Below are 21624 nucleotides of genomic sequence, written 5' to 3'. Positions count from 1 at the left end.
GGCACCAAGAGTTCAGAGCAAAGACCTTTAGGCTGGGACAAGATACAAAGTACTTACAACCTACAAGGTATAAGTGCTTCCCCCCAGTCTATGGGAAAACCATGTCGGCATATCTCTTCAGAGTTTTTAATCCTAAAAAATTCATAAGGATGATAAAGATCTTACATTTAGCACTTACGAAAGAGCCAAGGATTGTTTGCAAAACAAGCACCAATTGATTCAATTACCTGATGTCTCTTAAGCATATCCAGTCCTAGAAGCATATCCATGGGCTGTTCTTCAAGGATAGAGAAAGAACACGGCAGAAAATCCCCTTCAATCTGAACCTGAGCTGAAGCACACAGAAAACACCATATTACCCACCCTCCAGCCTCAAGAAGTGCTCAAGCACTGCAGCACAAGGATTCCACTATAGGTATCTCTCTATCTAAGGGAAATTATACAAAGCCTCTGTGGGGAAGTTATGGAATCAGAGAACAATGTACATAGACTTGGTTGTGGAAAAGTCTGCTCTAAGCCAGCCCTGGCGATTATCGGGAGTTTGCTAGCCCCCAGTGGCTAAATATTTCCCCCTCCATTATTTTAAAAGCTGACTGGATCTGCAGTGCAGTAGGAACTGATCAACTAACCCCTCAAGCTAGAGCTAAAGAGGCTGCATGCAGCTGCTCAGAGTGTGGAATTTTGTTTTGGTGCTTTAATTCATAGTCAATGTCTTAAACAATGAAGATAATATTTCCTTGTATGGCATTTTCTTCAGACAAACCTGTGCAAGAACACATATCTTGAAGTGCTCTCCTCACTGCGGAATGATACACTAAGCTGCACTGGAATTCTGCCCCAAACAATTCACACTGCCCATTATCCCCATCCTGATCCCTCATACCAAAGAATAAAGCTATTTATAACCCATCAGCACCAGGAATCAAGGTTTCCTCTGTATTTGTATGGGGACTCTAGACCTACCAGAATTAAAGTGTTAGGATAAGTGTATGAAAACATTTAACATGATGCAATCCTGGTTATTGTGTCTCTGGGTGAGCTTAATGTGATCTTGATAAACTCGTAAGCCACTCTATAGCAGTTCCCAAAGTTTACAGTATTAAAGTAGAGACTCTTTGGCGCCAAGCAGAGCCACAGCCATTACAGGTAAAGTTATCCCGTTGTATCACTACTTACCTAGGTGCACTCTGCCAATGATTTTCTGCGTGCCCACACCCTTAGCAATGCCTGCCCAGCGCCGGTCCACCAGTCTCATTATGTTACACCTTTCAGCACAAGCTTGGCTCATAATGGTCATTTGGGCACCTACCACCAGAGAAAAGAGGAGTTAGCAATATTTAAAAACAACCAAGGGCTAGTTTAAAAATCTAGTACAGAGATTTTAATCTAAGACTCAGTAGCAAGCAGGGAATTACATTATGGCACAAAGGCATTCGATTACACCATGGCTCTGTGTGTATACACATGTCCACCTACCACCACCTGAAGGTCATTATGGCTATGGAAGTTACAATAAAGCTGAATACTTACACTTTGAGATCTACAGATGAAAAGTGTTGTGTTACAAAGGAAAGAAAATCTCAGTTTTACAGCTAGGGAAACTGAGACACACAGGTAGAGTGACTTGTCCAAGGTTACACAGCTGGCCAGCAGCAAAGGCAAGATTAGAACCCAGGAATTCTGACTCCCAGTCATGTTTTAACCACAACACACATCTCAAATATTTTTAATTAGGCTGAATAATGACAGAAAGTACATTCAGATTTTAATTAGATCCTTTTAAATCTCGTAACACAATTCTTTACTGTGGGAAAGGAATGCTATAAACTGACCTATTGTGGGGTTCATGATTTCCTTTAAAGAGCCAGGAGAAGGGGGAGCAGGGAGAGCGTAAAGAGATTTAAAATGGGGAGATGTGGTGGGGAATCACCTGAGTCAACAAAGGCTTTCACTGGATGTCCATTGACTTTGCAGTTAATATAGAGCATCACCACCTGGCCAAAGCTCTCTGGGGCCTCTTCCATAGCTATTGTCATGTTCTCTTCAATATTTTGTTGCCTGAATTAAAGGAAAACCAGAAACTGGAATCATGCCTTCCATGAGCAGAAACAGCATATTTATAAAGCCTCCCCCTTTACAAGGATTACAAACAGATTTGTCATCTTCCCTGTCCCCACTACCACCAGTCATGAAGAGCTTGTGAAAGGCGTACTTCAGCAGTTAAACATCAGCCTACTTAGCAGATGTTAGCAAAAGATCTTGCCTTAATCCAGAGGCATCAGGATGCTTGCAAGCAGGAAGGAAAGAATGTTCCTTGTAGCATCTTAAAGAGACCCAATGCAGCAGTCTGGAGTAAAGTGGTCAGATGCACTTTAGCACCTAGAGACCTGCAACTGACTCTCTGTTTACAACAAAAACCTGTCATTACAGAGTTAACAAAAAGAACTCAGGGGCAAAAGACTGCATATATTAGTCATTCTGCTACAAAACTAGGATCCCCAAAAGTTATGTTTCTAAATGCTTGCCATAACATTTCAGTAGCGTCTTCCCTTTTGCAAGTATCAGGGTTGGGACTAGATACATGAAACTCTTGTGAGTGCAGTGATAACACCGCAAAGTCTCTCTACAAATTCAAGGCTACAAAAAGGAATGCAAGGTAGATAAAGCCAAATGAAATGTAGCTCCGTGTCTGCCATAACCTTGAGCATGTTGGGTATCTGCAGCTACCCTGCTGGAAATAGCTCATCTACCAGTATAAAAGGGTCTCTAGTTTAAAGAGATAGCTTCCCTTTTTTTCAGTAGGCGGGAAGATGTCTGCTTTTTTCCTACCGTATAGCAACCCTCCCTCCACCACAGGAGGGCTGACTGCAACTCCCTTTGGAGGCAGTCAGTGATATTCCATACACCTTCTAGAAGGGGACACTGGAGAGAAATATGCTGAGCTCTAAGACGTGGCTGCTTGGGAACTGAAGGTGGATTACTGCAAAGCAGCATATTGCACAGCCACTAGGCTGCCCTGGCTTTATTTACTCATAATATAGCTCAAACCAACACATATTGGGCTCTCTTACAGTATATAAGATTAAGTCAGTCAGGAGCAAGTAGTATGTGTGACTGGCAGATATTTAGTACCAGTCTGATTACAGCAACCACCGCTCTGGTTTCCTCCCCGCTCATTCAAAAAAAAAAAAAAAAAAGATTAGAAAAGTGGCTCGGTAAAATGTGGCATTTATTATGCTGCACACAGCATCTGCTCCCAACCCATCTTTTCATGGGGACAAAATCGAATCGAGAGGGGCATGAGTCAGGTGATCAGAGACCAAAACTGAGAACTAGCAGCTCCCAGGTTCTAATCCCCACTGTCACTAAATGGCTGTCTAGCTGTGGGCAAATCACTCGCTTTCTCTGCCTCAGTTTCCCTTTATCTATAAAAGTGGGGATAACAACACAACTTAAATAGCTCATGGGGATGTTCTGCTGTTTAGTCAGTGTTTGAACAGCACTGTGAAATACTGAAAAATACTTAACACTTACATAGTGCAAAATGCTTTAGTAGTCATTACAATATAATAAATGATTATTTTCCCTTTTACTAATGCATGTGTTAGCACTGCCAACTCTGCACAACCAATATGAACCTATTATGAAGGCATTCTGCTTCATACATCAGCAAAACCGCTTACTGTGTTCCGATACAAGAATTTATTGTCGATGATGTAAGAAACATAAGAATCAGAGCTCATCTCCCACAGGCAGCACCTAGCTGAGCCTGTAGCACTGGCAATGAGAGAAGCCTTGTTCGGACTTACAGACTCTGCAGTTACATACAAAAGATACAAAGGGGAAGTAAACCTGGGACAGCATGGTGCCATTTTTACAGAATCACTTTTCAGACAATGATTATGCTTGAAATCCGCAACTAACCAGAGAGTTGGGCTATGTCTGCACTACCAAACTTACAGCCGCCCAGGGGAGAGAGAGCTTATACCGACAGGAGGAGTTTCTGTTGGTGTAGAAACACCACATCCCCAAATGTTAGCCATGCTGACAAGAAGCACTCTTCTGTCAGAAGCATCTACACTGGGAGCTATGGCAGTGTAAGTTTTAAGTGTAGACCAAGCCTCAATGGGTATGTCTTCACAGCAACTACACACCTGTGGCAGGCCTGTGCCTGCTGATCAGGGACTATGGGGCTCAGGCTGCATAGCCTGTTGTGTAGCTGTCCAGAATCGGGCTGGAGCTCGAGCTCTAGGACCCTGTGAACTAAGCCCAGAAGCCTACACAGCAGTGAAACAGCCCTGCAGCCCAAGTCACGGTTTTTCTTTGTTGCGTAGACATACCCAAAATATAAAAAGAGATGGACTGCAACAAGAAGATGCAGCCTGCTTGGTAACAACATGTGATACTGCCCTGCAGGAGACATGGGTTAGGGGCTACGTTTGCAAGTCCTGGTGCTCAGGTTTGAGGGGATCCAAATATCCCAGGCAGCTACTTGCAGGGTCTCCATGGAATTTTGGTTAAGCAGTTTCTATGCAGTGCTCTCTACTGGCAAGTTCATGGAGATGCACTGCAGAATTGGGAAAGGTCCCTGAAAAAGAACAAAGACTATGACTGGATTTGGGGAAAGTGCAGTCCCCGTGTCGAGAGAGATGACCAAGACTGCCTCTACTCCGATGGCTGTGGGGGTGAGACCACACCACCAAAAGAAGTGACAGAGTCAACAAATGGGAGACAATGCTGGATCTACCTGCCCCTCTTGATTCCAACTAGACCCCCAAAATGCATTTTCAACTGGAATAGGGTCCCACAAAGGGGTCCAGAGCTCTCCCTTGGACTTAGGTTTACTACCTTATGTCCTCTTCTATCTTTGCCTGAGCCTCAAGATCAAAAGGGTCAGCTGAAAACAGACGGATTCTCTCCTGCTCCCGGCGGGCTCGGTCCTGTTGCTGCTCCACCAGCACCCTGGTAAATTTCTCTGCAGTAACAAAAACAGATACAAACACCATAGTTAGATGCACAGACACCCTTTACTGGAAATTACTCTTACAAATGAAATGTAAACTTGTAGCAAAACAGTGTCTTTTAAAAATATTGGCCACTGTTGAAAAGTAAAGTGACCAGTGCAATCAGCAGTGGGCTCTATTTCAGGGCTACTTGAAAAACCAGCCAGCACAGACAGAACTCACGGGCTTGATCACGTAATCACTCGAGATTTCTCCCTTGCCTCCCATCTCCGTGGACTGAACTACTTCGCATTGGGCCTGATGCCCAACAGCCTATGTAGACATAACAGAGTTCTCAGCTTCTGAATGACCTGAAGTTACCCTACATTTATCTTTCCATTGTCTGCAAATGGATTTAATGTGCAGAGACACCATAACATTTAAATCAAAGAGCTGCTATTAAAGAATATTTTCATTGCTTTACTGCAGCAAGACCTACCCAGTGATATCATGCAAGAACATTTCCAAAAGCAGCAAATAAATTACACCGAGAATAGGAGTCAGAGATTCAACATTTGTATTCCAGCTTCTAGTTTAAATTATGCATTCGTATGTAGAACCATCTTTAGCCAAACACTTTTTTCAATTAGGAGAAACGGACGTCACAGCGACCCTAACGCTTAGCATTCCTCCCACAGATCTCAAAGAGCCTTGCAGGAGTGGACGTCATTACCCATACTCATGTTTACATGAGGAAATGGAGGCACCAAGGTCAGCTGGTTTACACGTCACAGTGAGTCAGTGGCATAGCCAGGAATGTAACCCAGGTCTTCTGAATCCCAGTGTGCTGCTCTGTACATTGGACCACGTTGCCAACAAAATCAGATGTTCCACCAAAAAGACAGCAGCAGAACTTACTGGCAATAGATTAATTTTGCATCTGAGCAAAGTCAAAGTTCTATGACATTGCAGGCTCCAAACAACAGTCTTATTTCAAAACCAACATAGGCCAAGATTTACAAATCTGAGTTCTTACAGTTAGATGCCTAAATCTACACTGAATGGGAGTTAAGAAGTGATTACTTTTGAAAAAAAAATAAAATAAATTAGGTGCACAACTTCTAGATACCAAAATTTCAGCCATGGTTTTTCAAAGTTTGTACACAACAAAATTAATCCTTAACACCACTTGCATGCAGAAATCAAAACAGTTCTGTGTCAACAGTAGCTAGTGCTTTCACTTCAGGAAATGCAGTGGTTCCCAATACACCTGGCCTTGAAAACTTATTTACTCAGCAAGGAGTCCGATGCTTCGATTTCCATGGCTCCATGCTCTGTATAGCTGGTGCCTTCTGATGTATTGTAATGCATCTAACACAATTACATATGCATTGAAGCTTGATGTATTTTGGACACTACTGTGAGAGCAGATCTGGATATCTGCCCAAATGCTGATGGCAAATTCTGACAGCATAACCTGATAATCCACCCTTCTGAATGCACAGTGCTGTACCAATTTTGAATTATGAGAGTTTACTGTACAGATTAGACAAGGAAAGTGGCAGATGAGCTAGTCCTGGGACCCTGTAGTTCGTGCTCTGCACCATTACCACTGAGAGCATCCTTGCACCATCAAGGGCGGCGAGCTCTAGAAGCAGTGCTCTCATCCTAGGATGGGAGGGAAGAACATCTCACGTGATTCTGTGACAAGCTCTCCGATACAGGGGACACACTGTGAGGCTCAAGAGAGGGCCAATAAAAAGACACTTGTTATGGAAAGTAAAGGATTGTATGCTTTAGTAACATGGCATGCAGTATTGTACATTACTGTGTTCTCTCTCTCTTTGCAACTGTTCATATATATAAAATCAGTATAGAGAATTTTAAAAAAAACCAAACACATAGCTCTCTCCTCCAGCCTTCCTGTACTGGGAGAAGTCACCAGCCTGCAGTCTTTCAAGAGGAGAAAAACTAGGGGAGGCTCTTCTATAGAGTGCTTTTTCCTTCCACCATCTCTCCCAAACCTTCACACTAGTAACCAAGCTCCTGATAAACAGTTTTCTACAAATGGATCTCTAGTAAGGGTTTATAGCCATGCATTTTAATGTCTGCAAATGATCTGTTTTCATACTAAATGAGCTCTATGTTATTGCAAAAATAAATAAAGCTCAAATGAAACGAGGAGTGAGCAGCAAAGACCAAGTGTTCACCAGCAGAGTGTGGAGGGCATTATACTACTAAGTCTGCCAAGTGCACCACCATCTTAGATAGCACCCAGAAGGATTTTAACAATTTGTTTCTAAAAAAGCCAAATGTACAATTTTTTAAAAGACATTTAAGGAAACTCTTCAAAAGGAATAGTGAAACAAACACTGTTTACTGGCTCCCAGGGCGACCACAGGGCTGCCAGATTAGGTGTCTGCCACTGAGATACAAAGCCTCTCTTATTTAGGTTTTTTTTTAAGTCCATGTCTGTAGTGACGAAATATTAATATCTTCCAGGCTTTTGCAAGGGAGGTAGGATGGGATTTAAAATGAGCTATTTTCTGTTTGGGTCGTAGAGAACTAGGGATGGTAATACAGTTACCAGTAATTGGTACAGTTGATAGGATGCTCCGTACAGAGGCCAGGGATGGAACCGGTCCTAAAAACTGATCTCACCCCCCAGATTTGGTCCTTCCAAGAAAGGGGACAAGGCACATCCGCAGAGTCGCATGGAGGAAGCTTACAAAGCTGTTGCTAGCGAGGGCTATTCCTGTTCTGGGGATAGGGGAATTCCACCTCCAGTGCAGTCCGCAGTAAATTCACTAAGAAGCCATTGTGAGCAATCCAACTGACTGAACACCCGTGACCACTTTGTACTCGGACTCGGCACAGACAGAAGTTACCACGCAACAGCCTCAGACAAAGCAAGGAAGAACCAGTCGCCTCCAAATCCCAATTTACCAAGGTCTCCACTGAGCAGTGCCTCAGCCAGGGGCGGATTGCGTTCTTTCAGCAGGGACAGCTCGTGGGGATTGGCAAGCAACATGTCCCGTAACAACGTCGGATTGTCCAAGCCCTGCAGGGACGGTGGTGTACCCGGGGGCGATGGGCGAGGATGCTGCGCTGGCGGCTGCTGTGGCTGCAGCTGGGCCGATGTCCCAGGCACTGTAATGCTGCTGAAGTCTATCCTGGGCAGACCTTAAGGGAAAATGAGGTAACAGTTTGACCATTTCACCTTCTCAGCTGCTGTGGACAATGCAGTCAGAAGCGGTGGAATGGCTGAACATGCTACACGAGTATTTCATTTACACAGCAATTCATGTCTGAGCTCCACTGTGTTACCAACGTATTCAGGTTAGTGGGTTAGGAATACCATTACATATTTACCAGTCACATATCTGGCCCATTTTCCTGTGAAACTCACTTAACCCCCTCCGACACAATTTTTCAACTCTGAGATATGCATACCACCAATCTACCTCACAAGGGGGTTGTGAGGCTTAACAGCGCCTGTAAAGCACTTCTGAATTCCTCAGATGAAAGGAGATATGGTAGTGAAAAAATATTACTGAAGCCCTGCACTGCAGCCACCAATCTTCCAGCTGAGGCAGAGCTGGGACTTTACAGCCATTCCCCTGCTATAAGCTGCGGTCAACATTTCCTTTGTTAAGGGATACAATTATAACAGGAACTCTTAGGACTAAGAATTATAAGGGGGAAGTAGGACTCCAATTCCATACTATGGGGCTTGAGGAATCTTTTGAATAAATATTGCATCACATAATTGGTCTGCTAAGATTCAGCTTCTCTGTGCATAGTCACGAGATGTACTCGGAGCACACATTGCAACAGTCCTCTAATGTGTCGGAGCAGCACAGATTGCCTATTATTGCACCATTATACTGAATGGGAGGGAACAGGAAGCCTTATAAAAATCCACATGCATTCACAGAAGCTGCTTTTATGAACAAATTATTTTGGGCACTTTTCTCCCACCCCCAAACAGCAAACTAAATCATGCCTACCCATGGACTAAAGCATCACTGCAAGAAGTAAACCCTTTAAGTAACCAAAGCAAAGAAAAAGCCCACCCCCAAACAAAAACAGTTTTTCCTGATGAAGATGGCTATTGTGAAGTTTTTCAAGCACTTGTATGAAATGTGTTACACACATATAAAGTAGTGTTTTGGTGTATTTATTTACTAATGAACCAACTTTCTGCCCCAAGTAAATGTTCTATCACCAAGTTATTAACTCTCTGAAAAAGGGGACGTTTTAAATTTCATACATTAGTAGATCCTTGACAGGACAGCATTAGTTAAGTTTCACACACATCAATAAATAAAACTTCCAGAGCATTAAAAGGCTAAACAGCCACAATTTAAAGGTAATCTTCTGGGTACAGCAAGGGGGGCTGCAAGCCAACAGCAGGTAGCCCAACGAGCTAGTCTGAAGAGTTTCTCACCTGGAAACTGGACTGGAGGCCGTGGCTCCGCATTCTCCTTTTGCCGTAAAATCACCACATCCCCATCTTTCAAGCCATACGAGGCCAATGATCTGTGGTTGTCAGTTAGAGGCCTCTCCGCATAGACAATCTGTATATAGGGAGAGAGACAGCGTGACAGGAAACAAGCTTATACATAGCACAAAGTGGACTGACAGCAAGACCCTAAATGGTGATTTTACTTAGGAACATTAAATCTGATTCACTATAAATTTCAAGATGAATCCAAAAGAATTACCGGTAAGTGTGCAGTTCTCAAGAGACTGCTGCAAATCAAGTGCCCTGTGCACTAGGCAGATAGTTCCCAAGAGGAGTACTCAGTACTCCACAGAGAATTATTCTTACAGGAAACCAACAAGGTTTCACAGTACATAGCATTTCTGAGAAGGGCTGGTTAAGGAATAAGAATGGAAGATTTTAGAGTAGCTTTGGATAAGGTCCCGATTTCTACATATTCCCATATAAACCTGGAATCACCTTCAGCCAAAACTCTGTCTGCCTGCTTCCTAAATTGTGATCTCCCATCATAAAAATGACAGCCGCAATAACTTTATGAATTTCAAGGCAGAAGTGTTGAATACCGGACAGGATAGGAGGACATGAGGTCTTCAGTGGAATTCTGATTTCAGCCTTGAATATGTAGCCATGACTCTCCATAACATCCAGTTTTACAGAACTTACATTACCATTAACTTATGTCAATGCACAACAAATTCTAAAGTCAGAAGGGACCAACAGATCATCCAGCCTGACCCCCTGTATATCACAGGCCACCAACACCATCCACACACTAAATCCAACAACTGAAATTAGACCAAAGCATTACAGCCCACTGGAGACTAGACTGTGTGCCACAGGCAGAGAATAAGAGGGACTAAGGGGCACCAGTGCCCAAGGCCCCTGCAATGGTAGGGAAATGAATAAATAAGATGTACCCAGATAATCCTAGCAAGTGACACACTCTCTCACGCCACAGAGAAAGGCAAAAATATCCTCTAGTCACTGTCAATCTAATCTGGAGGAAAATTCCTCCCCAACCCCAAATATGATAATCAGTTAGACTCTGAGCCATCTCTGACTGTTTGAGATATTTTCTAATAGCAATCGTGGAAAGGTCATGTGTCATAGTATGGAACCTCATCGTATCATCCCCTCCATAAACTTGAAACAAGTTAGGTTGCACTAACTACTCCCTTTGGAAGGGTCTTCTAGAACTTCACTCCTCTGATGGTTAGAAACCTTCATCTAATTTCAAGACTAAACTTGGTGAAGGCCAGTTGATATCCATTTGTTCTTGTGCCAGCATTGGCCCTAAATAACTCCTCTCCCACCCTAGTGTTTATCACTCTGATGTATTTATAGAGAGCAACCATCTCTCTCCAGAGCCTTCATTTTGTTAGGCTAAACAACCCAAGCTCCAAGTCTCCTCTCGTAAGGTAAGTTCTCTGTTTCTCTAATCATCCTAGCAGCCCTTCTCTGCACTTGTTCCAGTCTGAATTCATCTCTCAAATACAGGAGACCAGAATTGCAAGCAGTATTCCAGATGAGGTCCTCCAGTTAATATCAGAGAAATTAAAGTCTCCCATAATCACACAATTCCCAGTAGTATTTCTTTCATTGGTCTATCCATATCCAAATCAGATCCTGGGGGTCTGTAACAGACCCCAAGCACTGTTCCAGGGGAGTCTGTTTCCATTTTTCTCCAAAATGATTTTGACCCAAACATTCCATTCCGTCACTCTCAAGTTCTTTACAGTCTACCTCATCATTAACATACAGTGCTATTACACCATGTTTATCTTTATTTCTGCCTTTCCTGACCAGCACATACCTTTCAAAACCTGTACTCAAGTCATGACGACTATTCCACCACATTTCCATTATCCCTATAATATCTGGTTTCACCTCCTGCACCAGTAGTTCTAGTTCTTCCTGTTTGCAACCCAGGCTCCTTGCACTGGAGTACAGACATCTTAGCTGTTTCACTTGGCCTTACCCAGGTTCTTCATCTGATAAGGCACAATCATTTTACTGCCCGCATAGCCTACCTGCCAGTGCCAGTACCAAGGACAGTAATAATCTTTCCTCTTATTGTCCATTCTCCTTCTCTCTATCCGCTTACTTGATTTCCCTCCTGCTAATTATAATAATCAGGTATGGGGATTATATGACCACCTCCAAAACATTTTCCCCAAATTCCTAATTTAAAGCTCATTTAATCAACTCTGCCAGCTTCCATCCCAGAAGTCTACTACCCTCTCTACTCAGGTGGAGTCCATCTCGTGAGAGCAGCTCTCTGTCCGTGAATGCTCCCAGTGGTCGAACATCCCAAAGCTCTCCTTGTAGCACCACTGCCTGAGCCATCTGATGATCATCATAATCTGGTCTTTCCTTTGCTCTCCTCCTCTATGGACACTGAAGATCTCCCACTGAAGATCACTTAAACCTCCATTTCTTAAGCATCTTCTCCAGCTTGGTGCAGTATTCCTTGATGTGTCCCAGTGAGAATCTAGCAGCATCATTTGTTCCCATGTGAAAGACGATAAATGGTTTCTTTCCTGCTCCCCTTAGGATCCTCTTCAGTCTCACGTCCACATCTCATATCTTAGTCCTGGCAGACAGCACACCATCTGGTGACAGGCCTATCTGTTCTTCTTAGTAGGGAGTCCCCAGTTGTGTAGACTGTTTCTTCCTGGTGTTGGTGTGAGTCTCCAGTCCTCCCTCTTCTGTTCTTTCTGGCTGCAAGTCTTCTTGTCATCTGTTCTCACTTGCAATCTTCTGCAAGTCATACTCTATCGTCCTGGAGCTCTGAATTCTGGATCGCCTCTTGTAGGACTAGCTATTCTACTTGTCTTCCTTGCTCTTTTGTTACTGTCTGCCTCTCCCCTTCATTTTCTAACTGAGCAAAACCTGTCCTTCAGCTCTACTTCTCCCTTGCTAGCTAGTCTTCTCCTATGCCTTGTTTTTGTAGTCACATTCTTCCATAGGCCACTTTCTTCATCCAGCGGTCTACCCTCACAGTTCTCTTGGCCAGCAGGCATCTGCAAGCATTGAGTTTTCTCTTCAACCTCCTCTCTCCATCATCTTCTGAAATTCTGTCTAAACTCAACCATAATTTCTAGCTGCATCTCCAAACATGGGATCTTCTCTTCCATCAGTTCTATTGGGCAGCACATCATACAAATGAAGCTCTTTCAGGTACCCTCTACAGCAAGGATAGGCAACCTATGGCATGCGTGCCAAAGGCGGTACGCGAGCTGATTTTCAGTGGCACTCACAATGCCCGGGTCCTGGCCACTGGTCCGGGGGGCTCTGCATTTTAAATGAAGCTTCTTAAACATTTTAAAAACCTTATTTACGTACAGCAATAGTTTAGTTATTTATTAAAGACTTATAGAAAGAGACCTTCTAAAAACGTTAAAATGTATCACTGGCACACAAAACCTTAAATTAGAGTGAATAAATGAAGACTCGGCCCACCCCTTCTGAAAGGCTGCCGACCCCTGCTCTACAGAGTAACGTACATCCTGCACCTTCCACAACCTGTTACCTGTAACGTTTTAAGTATAAACGAGCCCTTAGACAACTGGCCCCAAAGAGCCACCCCGTCAGCAGGGGTGTGAGGTGGCCTCTCCCGCCTTTGCAAGTCCAGGTAATGTCCATTCTGCACAGGTTGCTGCCACCCCCTCATTTACTCTCTCTCAAAGCTGAATGATGGGCAATCTAACTAAAAAAATCTAAGCATAAAAAAAGCTCCAAAGGACAGAATGAAAGAAAAAACAATGAGGGACGAACCCAAGTCAACGCATCTGATCTGAGTTAAGGAGCTGCATGCTCATTGGGGTCACTCACCCTTTTACACCCTTGGAAGACTCAGGGATGGGAAGGAGTCAGTGACACCAAATAACTATGCTCACAGTACAGTCATCTTGATCCCACAAGTGGCCATGTACAGAGGCTACTCAAAGAAGAATACAGGACCTTCTCATTCACTGTTAAATCTTTGCTGAGCAATGGGAAAGGCCATTAGGTCTTTTGTGCAAATCAGGATTAACCATTGCAAGTACCCAAGTTTCTCCTGTACTATATTCTGGTTTATACTGCAGACTTGCAAGCTTACCTTAAAAATCATTTGCTTCTAAAGTACCAGAATTTGAATAGTGCTATTTCTAAAAACTGACTTTGCAGTCTCAGAATATTTCAGGCTCAGAAGATAAAAAATCTGGAGCTGAATTTGAAATAGGATTGTCCAAAACATGAAGTAGGTGCTGCCAAAACAGATGCGTGTTTCCAAAGCAGTTATTTTGTTAAACTATGAAAAGTTTTTCTTTTCAAAAATAAACCTGTTTAAAATTAAATCTGACTTTAATACAAAATATTTTAAATCCTAAATGTATTATAATCTCTTAAATCTTTTAAATTAAAAAAAGTATGCTGAATTCATATGCCTCTATCAAAAACTGAGTTAAAGGCTGCTTTGCTATGTAAAGAATCAGAGCAAACTCATCCATTTTGAGGTCAAGCTTTATAAATATGGCACAATAGGTCATATACTATTCTGTTTAATAAAAATATTTTACATGCTGTTGTGTGTGTTTAATTAAATTCCAGTTATCATCCTAATGCAGCTTGACATAATCATGAGCAAAAGGTTAATTTAGTAAATAAGCAGTATCAGTCACCATTTTCTAACATACTAAAAATGTGCAATTAATAAGAATCTAAAATATTAAGCTACATAATTGCTTAAATAAATGTATATAGTTATACTGTTGTATCCTTCTACATAGCAAAAAGAAGTACCAAACCTAGTGTAAAGGCTCTATTTAGTTGTAAATCAACATGTTTTAATGGTTATATCAGCAGAGAAGAAACAGTACAACAAACTCTTACTGGCATTATGAAACTTTGTTTGTGATGAGTTGATTTTCAAAGCAGCATCTCACATAACTAAACACACCCCAACCTGTGCTGCACCACTGTGAGTTAGTCATGCCACTGACAGGGGAAAAAAACAAGCTAGGAATAAACCTGACCTGCAGCTGTAAATCTTAAATGACAGTTTCTTCACATGGATATTCTGGGAGAAGCAACTTAATCAGTTTAAGACAGATTTAGCCTGTCTTCTTGCTTGGATTGGATTTTTAAACTTTCCACCTTAACAGCTCGAAGCATGAATTAAGCACACCGCAATTAACGCCATATCCCTCAGCAAAACAAATTAACACACTCTTAACCATCCTCCTTTACAGGCAAAATAAACTAATTTGATTTAGTTGCTTCTGCATGGTATGAAACATTACAAAAGCAAACACTGATAGGACAGCCCAGTACTAAGTCACTAGCTTCTCTGAAGCTGGGCAGTGCCCAAGATCCCCCAGCATTATGAAGTGCTCTCATTTTGCAAAGAATGCCTGACCAGGAAGGCAGGTAGCTTTCTGCTGTTTGAATGACAATACAGCAGGAATGCCTTTCCTTTAAAAGCAAGAACAAAAGCAGTACAGATATTACAAACTCTACCAAACAAAACTATAACATTTGTAAGTTACTGATTCATGCTGCTGAGGTCTCATGCTAGAAGAGCACCACCTGTGGTCAGTTCTCGCACCTGTACTACAATCTGTTTAATGAGTCTCTCATCCATCAGCAGGTCGATGGCGCTGAAAGGTACTATATGCTCCCCTACCCTACCATATTGATGACATTCTGTGCTGGGCCCCTGTGTACCATCACTGACTGCTCTCCATTCAGCTATGCCTACTTTAGCCTGCCACAGACCTTCCACAGGTCTAGGGGTTGGGAGCTGCCAGGCTTCATAACAGGTTAAGCCCACACCCAACTGATAGGCCTGGTACAGTCACGGTCTTGGTCGAACACTGGTACAGATCACCACCTAGCTCTTACACAGCACTTTTCGTCAGTAGATCTCAAAGTGTCTTACAAAGAGAGGTCAGTGACACTTCCTACTAGAGATCCCCAGGCAGCACATAAGTAAATCAAAATCTAGAATGAGAACTCTTACTCTAATTTTCAATAGGATATCAACCAGTTTTTGCCCCCCCCAAGTAACTGCAATCAAGAAAATCGATTAGCCATAAAAGTAGCATGCTTTAAAAATACTGAGAAGAATAGTGTCAGCAATGTAAAGAACTAGAGGTTGATGTAGTTATCTCAGCAGCACTGTACCGTGAGAAACAGAGTTCTGAGCTCCTGGGGCCACCCACATCAAGTAACTCGTGACTGGTACTCAGAGAACTGCTGATGGGTTCCAGACCTCCTTAGCTGAAGTGTTATGACAATGTGCAACCCAAGAGCAGGTCAGTAAATGGGGGTGGGTTAGTGGCTGAAGAAGGAAAGTAGATAAAATATTCATGATCCCAGAAGACTCCAAAACAGGTTCCCGCAGCATATTTTGTTCAGATTTTCCTCCCTTTCCAAATCCCTTTATGGGACGGAAGGTGCAATCTGTTAGCCAGACCAAATAAAAAAAAAATCACAAACTTGTTAGCAATCAAAAGGTGAATGGGAGACAAAAATCTCACTATTCCCTTCACCTCTCTTGCCTTCCACTCCCCTCCACATGTTCTACTCGCTGCCTGCTCCACTTGCCTCCCTGTTCCTGGTGTCTCCTTTCCTCACAAGCGTGTGTGTGTCATCCCTTTGACTGGGAACTTTGCTGTGTGGCACAAAGTCATCAACCATCTCCATTAAATCGTTCCTCACAGTGCATCCTTTTTAGTCAAGACTTTCAGCCCTCACTTTTCCCTGAACAGTAGTAAAATGAATTTTCAGAGTTCAATAAAGCACACACACATAATAAGAACATCAGTTTCTCATCACAACCATTGGCCTTCCCCACTTCCTTGGTTTATTCCCCCGCTGTGTAATGTTTAATATGAATTGCACCTTCCTTGGGGCAGGAGCCTGACAATTTTGCTTTTAAAGCAACATGCCTCTGATCATTGCAAAAAGAGAGCTATGATAAAAATAATGCAAGAACAAGACCCTGAGTTAAAAAACTATTTGTCAGTTTAAGCAAGCACAGTCCTTCCTTATTGGAAGCTGATTCTTGTCCTTAAGACAAGCTGATCTTCCAATAAGTAAAATACAAATGGTATTTATATAGTTTCTTCCTATGAAAGATTGCAAAATGCTCTACAGAAAGAGGGGCTGACTAGAAAGGATGTTATACAGATATAGGCCCAGCAAATACGTGGGCAGAAAGGGAAAATGATGGACAGTAAAGGAGAGAATGGAAGGAAGCAGGAATTAGCAAGGGACAGGAGAAGCAGAGGCACTTCTGATGGTGTTTGGAGTCAACTGCAGGTTATTTGACCTAGATAACTGTGGAAGCTATTACATAAAAACTTTAAAATTATTTGCTGAGAGGGGAAAAAATCCCAATGACGGAGCAGCACAAGCAAGAGAGTACACAACCAGACATCATCTTAAAAGAGAGTCAGTGTTGTCACATTATCATTATGTAAGTAGCTGGAGGGACACAGCTGAAAGACTAGAGGTGTTTACACTACAGGCAGTACTTCAGGGGGGAGGGATAGCTCAGTGGTCTGAGCACTGTCCTGTTAAACCCAGGGTTGAGAGTTCAATCCTTGAGTGGGCCATTTAGGGATCTGGGGCAAAAGTTAGGGATTGGTCCTGCTTTGAGCAGGGGGTTGGACTAGATGACCTCCTGAGGTCCCTTCCAACCCTGATATTCTATGATTCAGAAATTCAAGCCTCCAGTTGCAGGCATTTGTACATTCTCGTATGCAGAGAAGTTATGCTGGTCATTGGCAACAGGAAGAACAAGGGATATTCATGTTTTTGTAACCACAGCTTTCAGTGTTAACTGCTATTTATTGGTCATGGGTTCCTCTTCCCTTGCAGGCAAGGTGGAAGAACATGGACCAGGAGGGGCCTGGGACTCTGATTTTATCGTACCAGAACAAGTCTCATTTAAGAACATGTATCTGGTATTGATATTCATTCTCTGTATAAACATGGGTTGGCAGCAGCATAAAAAGAATGGGAATCTTTGCGATCCATCGTCTCTCGCTCTCCAGTGAGAAAAATGAAGAGTTTTCCCTAAGGAACTCCATGGGCCTTTGATTTTCTAATCTCATTTTAGACTGTGGTGGTTAGATCAGTGGACTAGATAACCTCCTGAGGTCCCCTCCAACCCAGATATTCTATGATTTGATTCTGCAGTTACGTGGCTTTCGAATAGGATGGTGTGCAGCATGCCCTGGGAAGCAGATAAGATATAGAGCTCTCCAGCACTAAGTAACTGGCATCAACTCACCCAAACTCAGAAGTAATCAAAAGTCAGCATTAAACCTTTATTGCAGGCATGGAAGCTGCGCACAATATTTTCATGTTGTTTTTTAGATGTCCTTTATTATTATTATTATATTATTCACATTTCTGTAGTGCTCGGATACCCAAATCAGGATCCCATTGCACTACACGGGCTGCATATAAAGATAGGGTTCAGGTCCTGAAGAGCTAATGACTTGATCCCCTGGGATTTTTGCACATCTTAAAGTGTTGAACCAATTTCACTAAAACCTTGAGAGCAGTCAAGTTAAATACTGAGTTGTACAGGAAGCTAATAGAGAACAATAGCTCAGAAACAATAAGCAACTTGAAGGCTCCGATCTAGTAGCTTTTAGTGAGAAGTCTTAATTCAACCAGAAATGGGGAGATTTCTTCTTTTCCCAAAATTACGAGACTATCTCGGGAGGCAAATTAAGTTTACAGCTGTGGCTTGATAGTGGCAACCACATTATTTAAATCTATCCATTAGCATGCACACACAGGTCTGACTATTTGGAAAAACAAAAGGACAGGAATATTGGCTCTCTTTTAAAACTGTATTTCCAGGCCTTTTCCCAGTGAACATCCTGAAACTTTACCCTAAATAAAAATTGCAACAAACCAGCCCTAGTCGCCAATATATCTGGTGGCTGTTTGATGGCCTCCAGGAAATGAACTGAAGGCCCTAGTCTAGAACTCAGTGGACATGTGTCCACACCAGAGTGGATAAAAATCAATTAAAAAAATTAATAAATAAAAATCCGATTTTTTAATTTAAATCTAATTTTTTTGATAAAATGCTTTTTGAGGAAAAAACCTATCTAAAGATAGTTTTAATGAAGCTACATTATAGCTCAAAGATATCTCATCATGGAATAGGGATTATAAATTCTAATTCTATAGTATGAGACAATATATTCATGTAATGTTTAAGAAAAGTTTTGTAAATGAGTTCCAATAGTTCATGGATTAGGGACCCAAATTTATGGGGTTCCAGGGGCTTCTGTATAGATTATTTAGGTTAATCTTTCTATCTACTCAATGGGACTCAGTGCTCAGTCTAGAAGATATCATAGATATCTTAGTTTTGCAGTTCCCAAACTGTGGATTTGTGTCTCCAGAGATAAATTGCTTGTTAACAGCAAAAATGGTTTTAAATAAATAAATATACAGTGGTGAGAAATAAAAGACCTCAACCCTATTGTCCCTCTCCAAATTTGTGTACACTGAGTCAATCCCTTACCTCTCTCTAAAAGTGCAAAGTTTCAAAAAGTTCAATTAATAGAAGATTGTTGGGGGCGGAATAGATCTGGACAAGGAGAAGAAGTCTGGAGATAAACGTGAGAAGGGATGAACAGTAGGCAGAAACAAAAGTGAAACTGTTTGAGCAGCATATTCCTGAAGTCTCAAGGTCTTCCTGAATGTAGCTTTCATTGATTTGAGAGCTACCAGACCATTCTCACTAGAAGGGAAAACCTATGATGGCAGCAGGCAGTAAGAGAGACCCAGTTTGAGAATAAGAACCATTCAAGACATATATGTTTTCTGATGTTTTAAAGAAAGTCACACCAGTGAACTGGAGGAAGTCACTTAAGCACTTTGATTCAGAGACTGTTGAAGTGATAATCTCACTTTTAACAGCAGTAGCTTCTTCTGCTGATGTAGAAAGAATATTTTCTTCCTTTGGACTAATTCATTCCAAATTGAGAAATCGTTTGGGACCTGAAAAAGCAGGAAAGCTTGTTTTTCTTTTCCAGATTACAAACAAACAGGAAAATGAAGGTGAAGACGACCGAGTTAGCTGCAGAAGCCAATATTTTAAGTTTCTCATGTTGACCTGGCTGACAGAGTCAATTTAATTTTTGTTTTTTTAAACATTTCATTTAACTATTTTAGTTAAAAAACAATTTTAACAAAAACAAACCTGATTTTAAAAATCTTGAATGTTTAAATTCAAAAATTCATATGCTTGTTTCATTAAAATATTATATGTTTGCTGTTGAAGAAAAAAATCCAGAATACATAAAGTTGTTGTTTTAGTTAAATAAAACAATTTAAATGTCTGTCTGATGATGTTCTCCTCCTAATACATCAGGGCAAGAAAATCCTCTAAATATTAATGATTCACCTGTTGAATTGGAGATAGATATTTATGAAGTCATTGGGAGGTGAACTGCTTCAATTACCTTTGGTAAATGAAATAACCAATCATTCATTTTCTGATACAGCTGTAAACCTAATCTGAAAAGTTTTAAAAATAAATCACTTAAAAAATGTACATAGTGTGTACCTTCTAAAAATGAAACCTACATCTATCTCCGAGTTGTGAAGAATATGTATTAAGGTTATAACAACCAACAAGAATGCACTTTTATGTAGAAATCCATAATTAAATCGAGTCTTCCTGACAAGTGATTTAAATCATGATTTAAATCAACTCAATTTACATCAAATCCACCCCGCCACACCACAAAACCATCCATCGTAACCAAGCTGCTTACCAGTTCTATAAAGTGGCATCTGAGCTATACCTCCCAACCCAATCACAAGGGACTGGGTGTGGAGGTGTCTTACCCAGGGCTGAGATGAGTCAGAGAACTTGGGCACTGTGGGGGAAAAGCTTATTATACTACTGCTGACCATATACTGAACCTGTTGCACAGAGAAACTGACATCAACCTCCAGGGCTGTCAGTCTAACACTCTTCACCAGCACTAATCTTCGAGCAGCCAGGTATGTGGTGCTGACTACAAAGCATCATGAGGGCTTCACACACTAGGGGTCTCCTGTGTCCTGTAACTGGAATTCTATGGATACAGGGTCCCATCGAGACCTAATGGGTGAACTGGGACAAGCTCTCAGAGAAAGGAACATACGCTATGGACTGTACCATTTTCTCAGAGTGGTTTAATCCTCTGTATTTACATGATCAAAAAAATGGCATCAAGAAACAGAATTTTATCTTTTCAAAAACTATGCCAGAGCTTTATGATCTTGTTTTGAGGTATAAACCAGATCTGATTTGGTCAGATGGTGATTGGGAGGGTCCAAACACATATTGGAACTCTACCTCTTTCCTTGCCTGGCTTTATAATGATAGTCCTGTGAAGGATCCTGTTGTGATAAATGACTGTTGGTGCAACAACTGCTTCTGTCATCATGGAGGATACTATAACTGTGCCGATAAATACAAGCCGGGCACCCTGCCACAGCACAAGTGGGAGATGTGCACATCTATTGACAAAAGGTCTTGGGGCTACTAAAGCAACATGCAACTCAACGAGCTCATGGATGAATCAACTATTATCTCAGAACTAGTGCAGACTGTGAGTTTTGGAGGCAACGATCGTCTCAACGTGGGCCCCACAAAAGAATGGGTGATTGTTCCAATCTTTCAAGAAACGCTTCTGTCCCTTGGAAAATGGCCGCGTGTTAATGGGGAGGCAATTTATGCTTCTAAGCCATGGAGGGTGCAGATGGAGAACACCACAATCCATGCACGGTACACTTCTAAAGGATCAACTGTCTATGCCATCTTTCTGACCTGGCCAGAGGGTGTTGTGTTGAAGCTGTCTTCACCTATTCCATCTCCAAGCACACAAGTGACTAATATGCACTTAAAATTTAAATTAAAGTTTTGGGCTGTATAAGTGTATTTTTGGAAAAAGACCAAAAAAGCAAAGGCAATAATCACAGAATGCTCCATGTGCTTTGACAGGTGTGTCAAGCCTCTGATTTGGTGTTATGAGAAAAGAGAGAGACAGCAGATCAGATGTGGACAGAAATGACAAATGGACATCAGAGCTCAAATGCCAAATGGTGTGTAACCCTATCTTGGGTGGGTTGTATCCCTCCCTCTAACACACACCTAACACT

General features: G+C 41.9%; 1 protein-coding gene and 1 pseudogene across 4 annotated transcripts in view; one reads left to right on the top strand and one right to left on the bottom strand.

Moving 5' to 3' along the window:
* LOC311532804 (protein DDI1 homolog 2) overlaps nucleotides 1-21624 on the bottom strand; it is a 41234-nt gene that overhangs the window by 17218 nt on the left and 2392 nt on the right. For all 3 annotated transcript variants that reach the window (XM_084651636.1, XM_084651635.1, XM_084651637.1), the window contains exons 2-7: nucleotides 9394-9523; nucleotides 7890-8126; nucleotides 4849-4975; nucleotides 1931-2058; nucleotides 1177-1305; nucleotides 228-331 (exon numbers count right to left, since the gene is read on the bottom strand). In XM_084651636.1, the coding sequence (XP_084507762.1) occupies nucleotides 228-331; nucleotides 1177-1305; nucleotides 1931-2058; nucleotides 4849-4975; nucleotides 7890-8126; nucleotides 9394-9523 (855 nt within the window). The remainder of the gene's footprint in view (nucleotides 1-227; nucleotides 332-1176; nucleotides 1306-1930; nucleotides 2059-4848; nucleotides 4976-7889; nucleotides 8127-9393; nucleotides 9524-21624) is intronic.
* Nucleotides 15087-21398, top strand: LOC311532841 (tissue alpha-L-fucosidase pseudogene; annotated as a pseudogene). Its single transcript has 2 exons — nucleotides 15087-15099; nucleotides 20412-21398. The product of its transcript is annotated as a tissue alpha-L-fucosidase pseudogene (transcript).

Source organism: Lepidochelys olivacea (assembly GCF_965140295.1).
Source record: "Lepidochelys olivacea isolate rLepOli2 genome assembly, chromosome: 18".
In the NCBI taxonomy this organism is placed as follows: Eukaryota; Metazoa; Chordata; order Testudines; family Cheloniidae; genus Lepidochelys; species Lepidochelys olivacea.
This window is presented reverse-complemented; position numbering and strand designations above follow the sequence as displayed.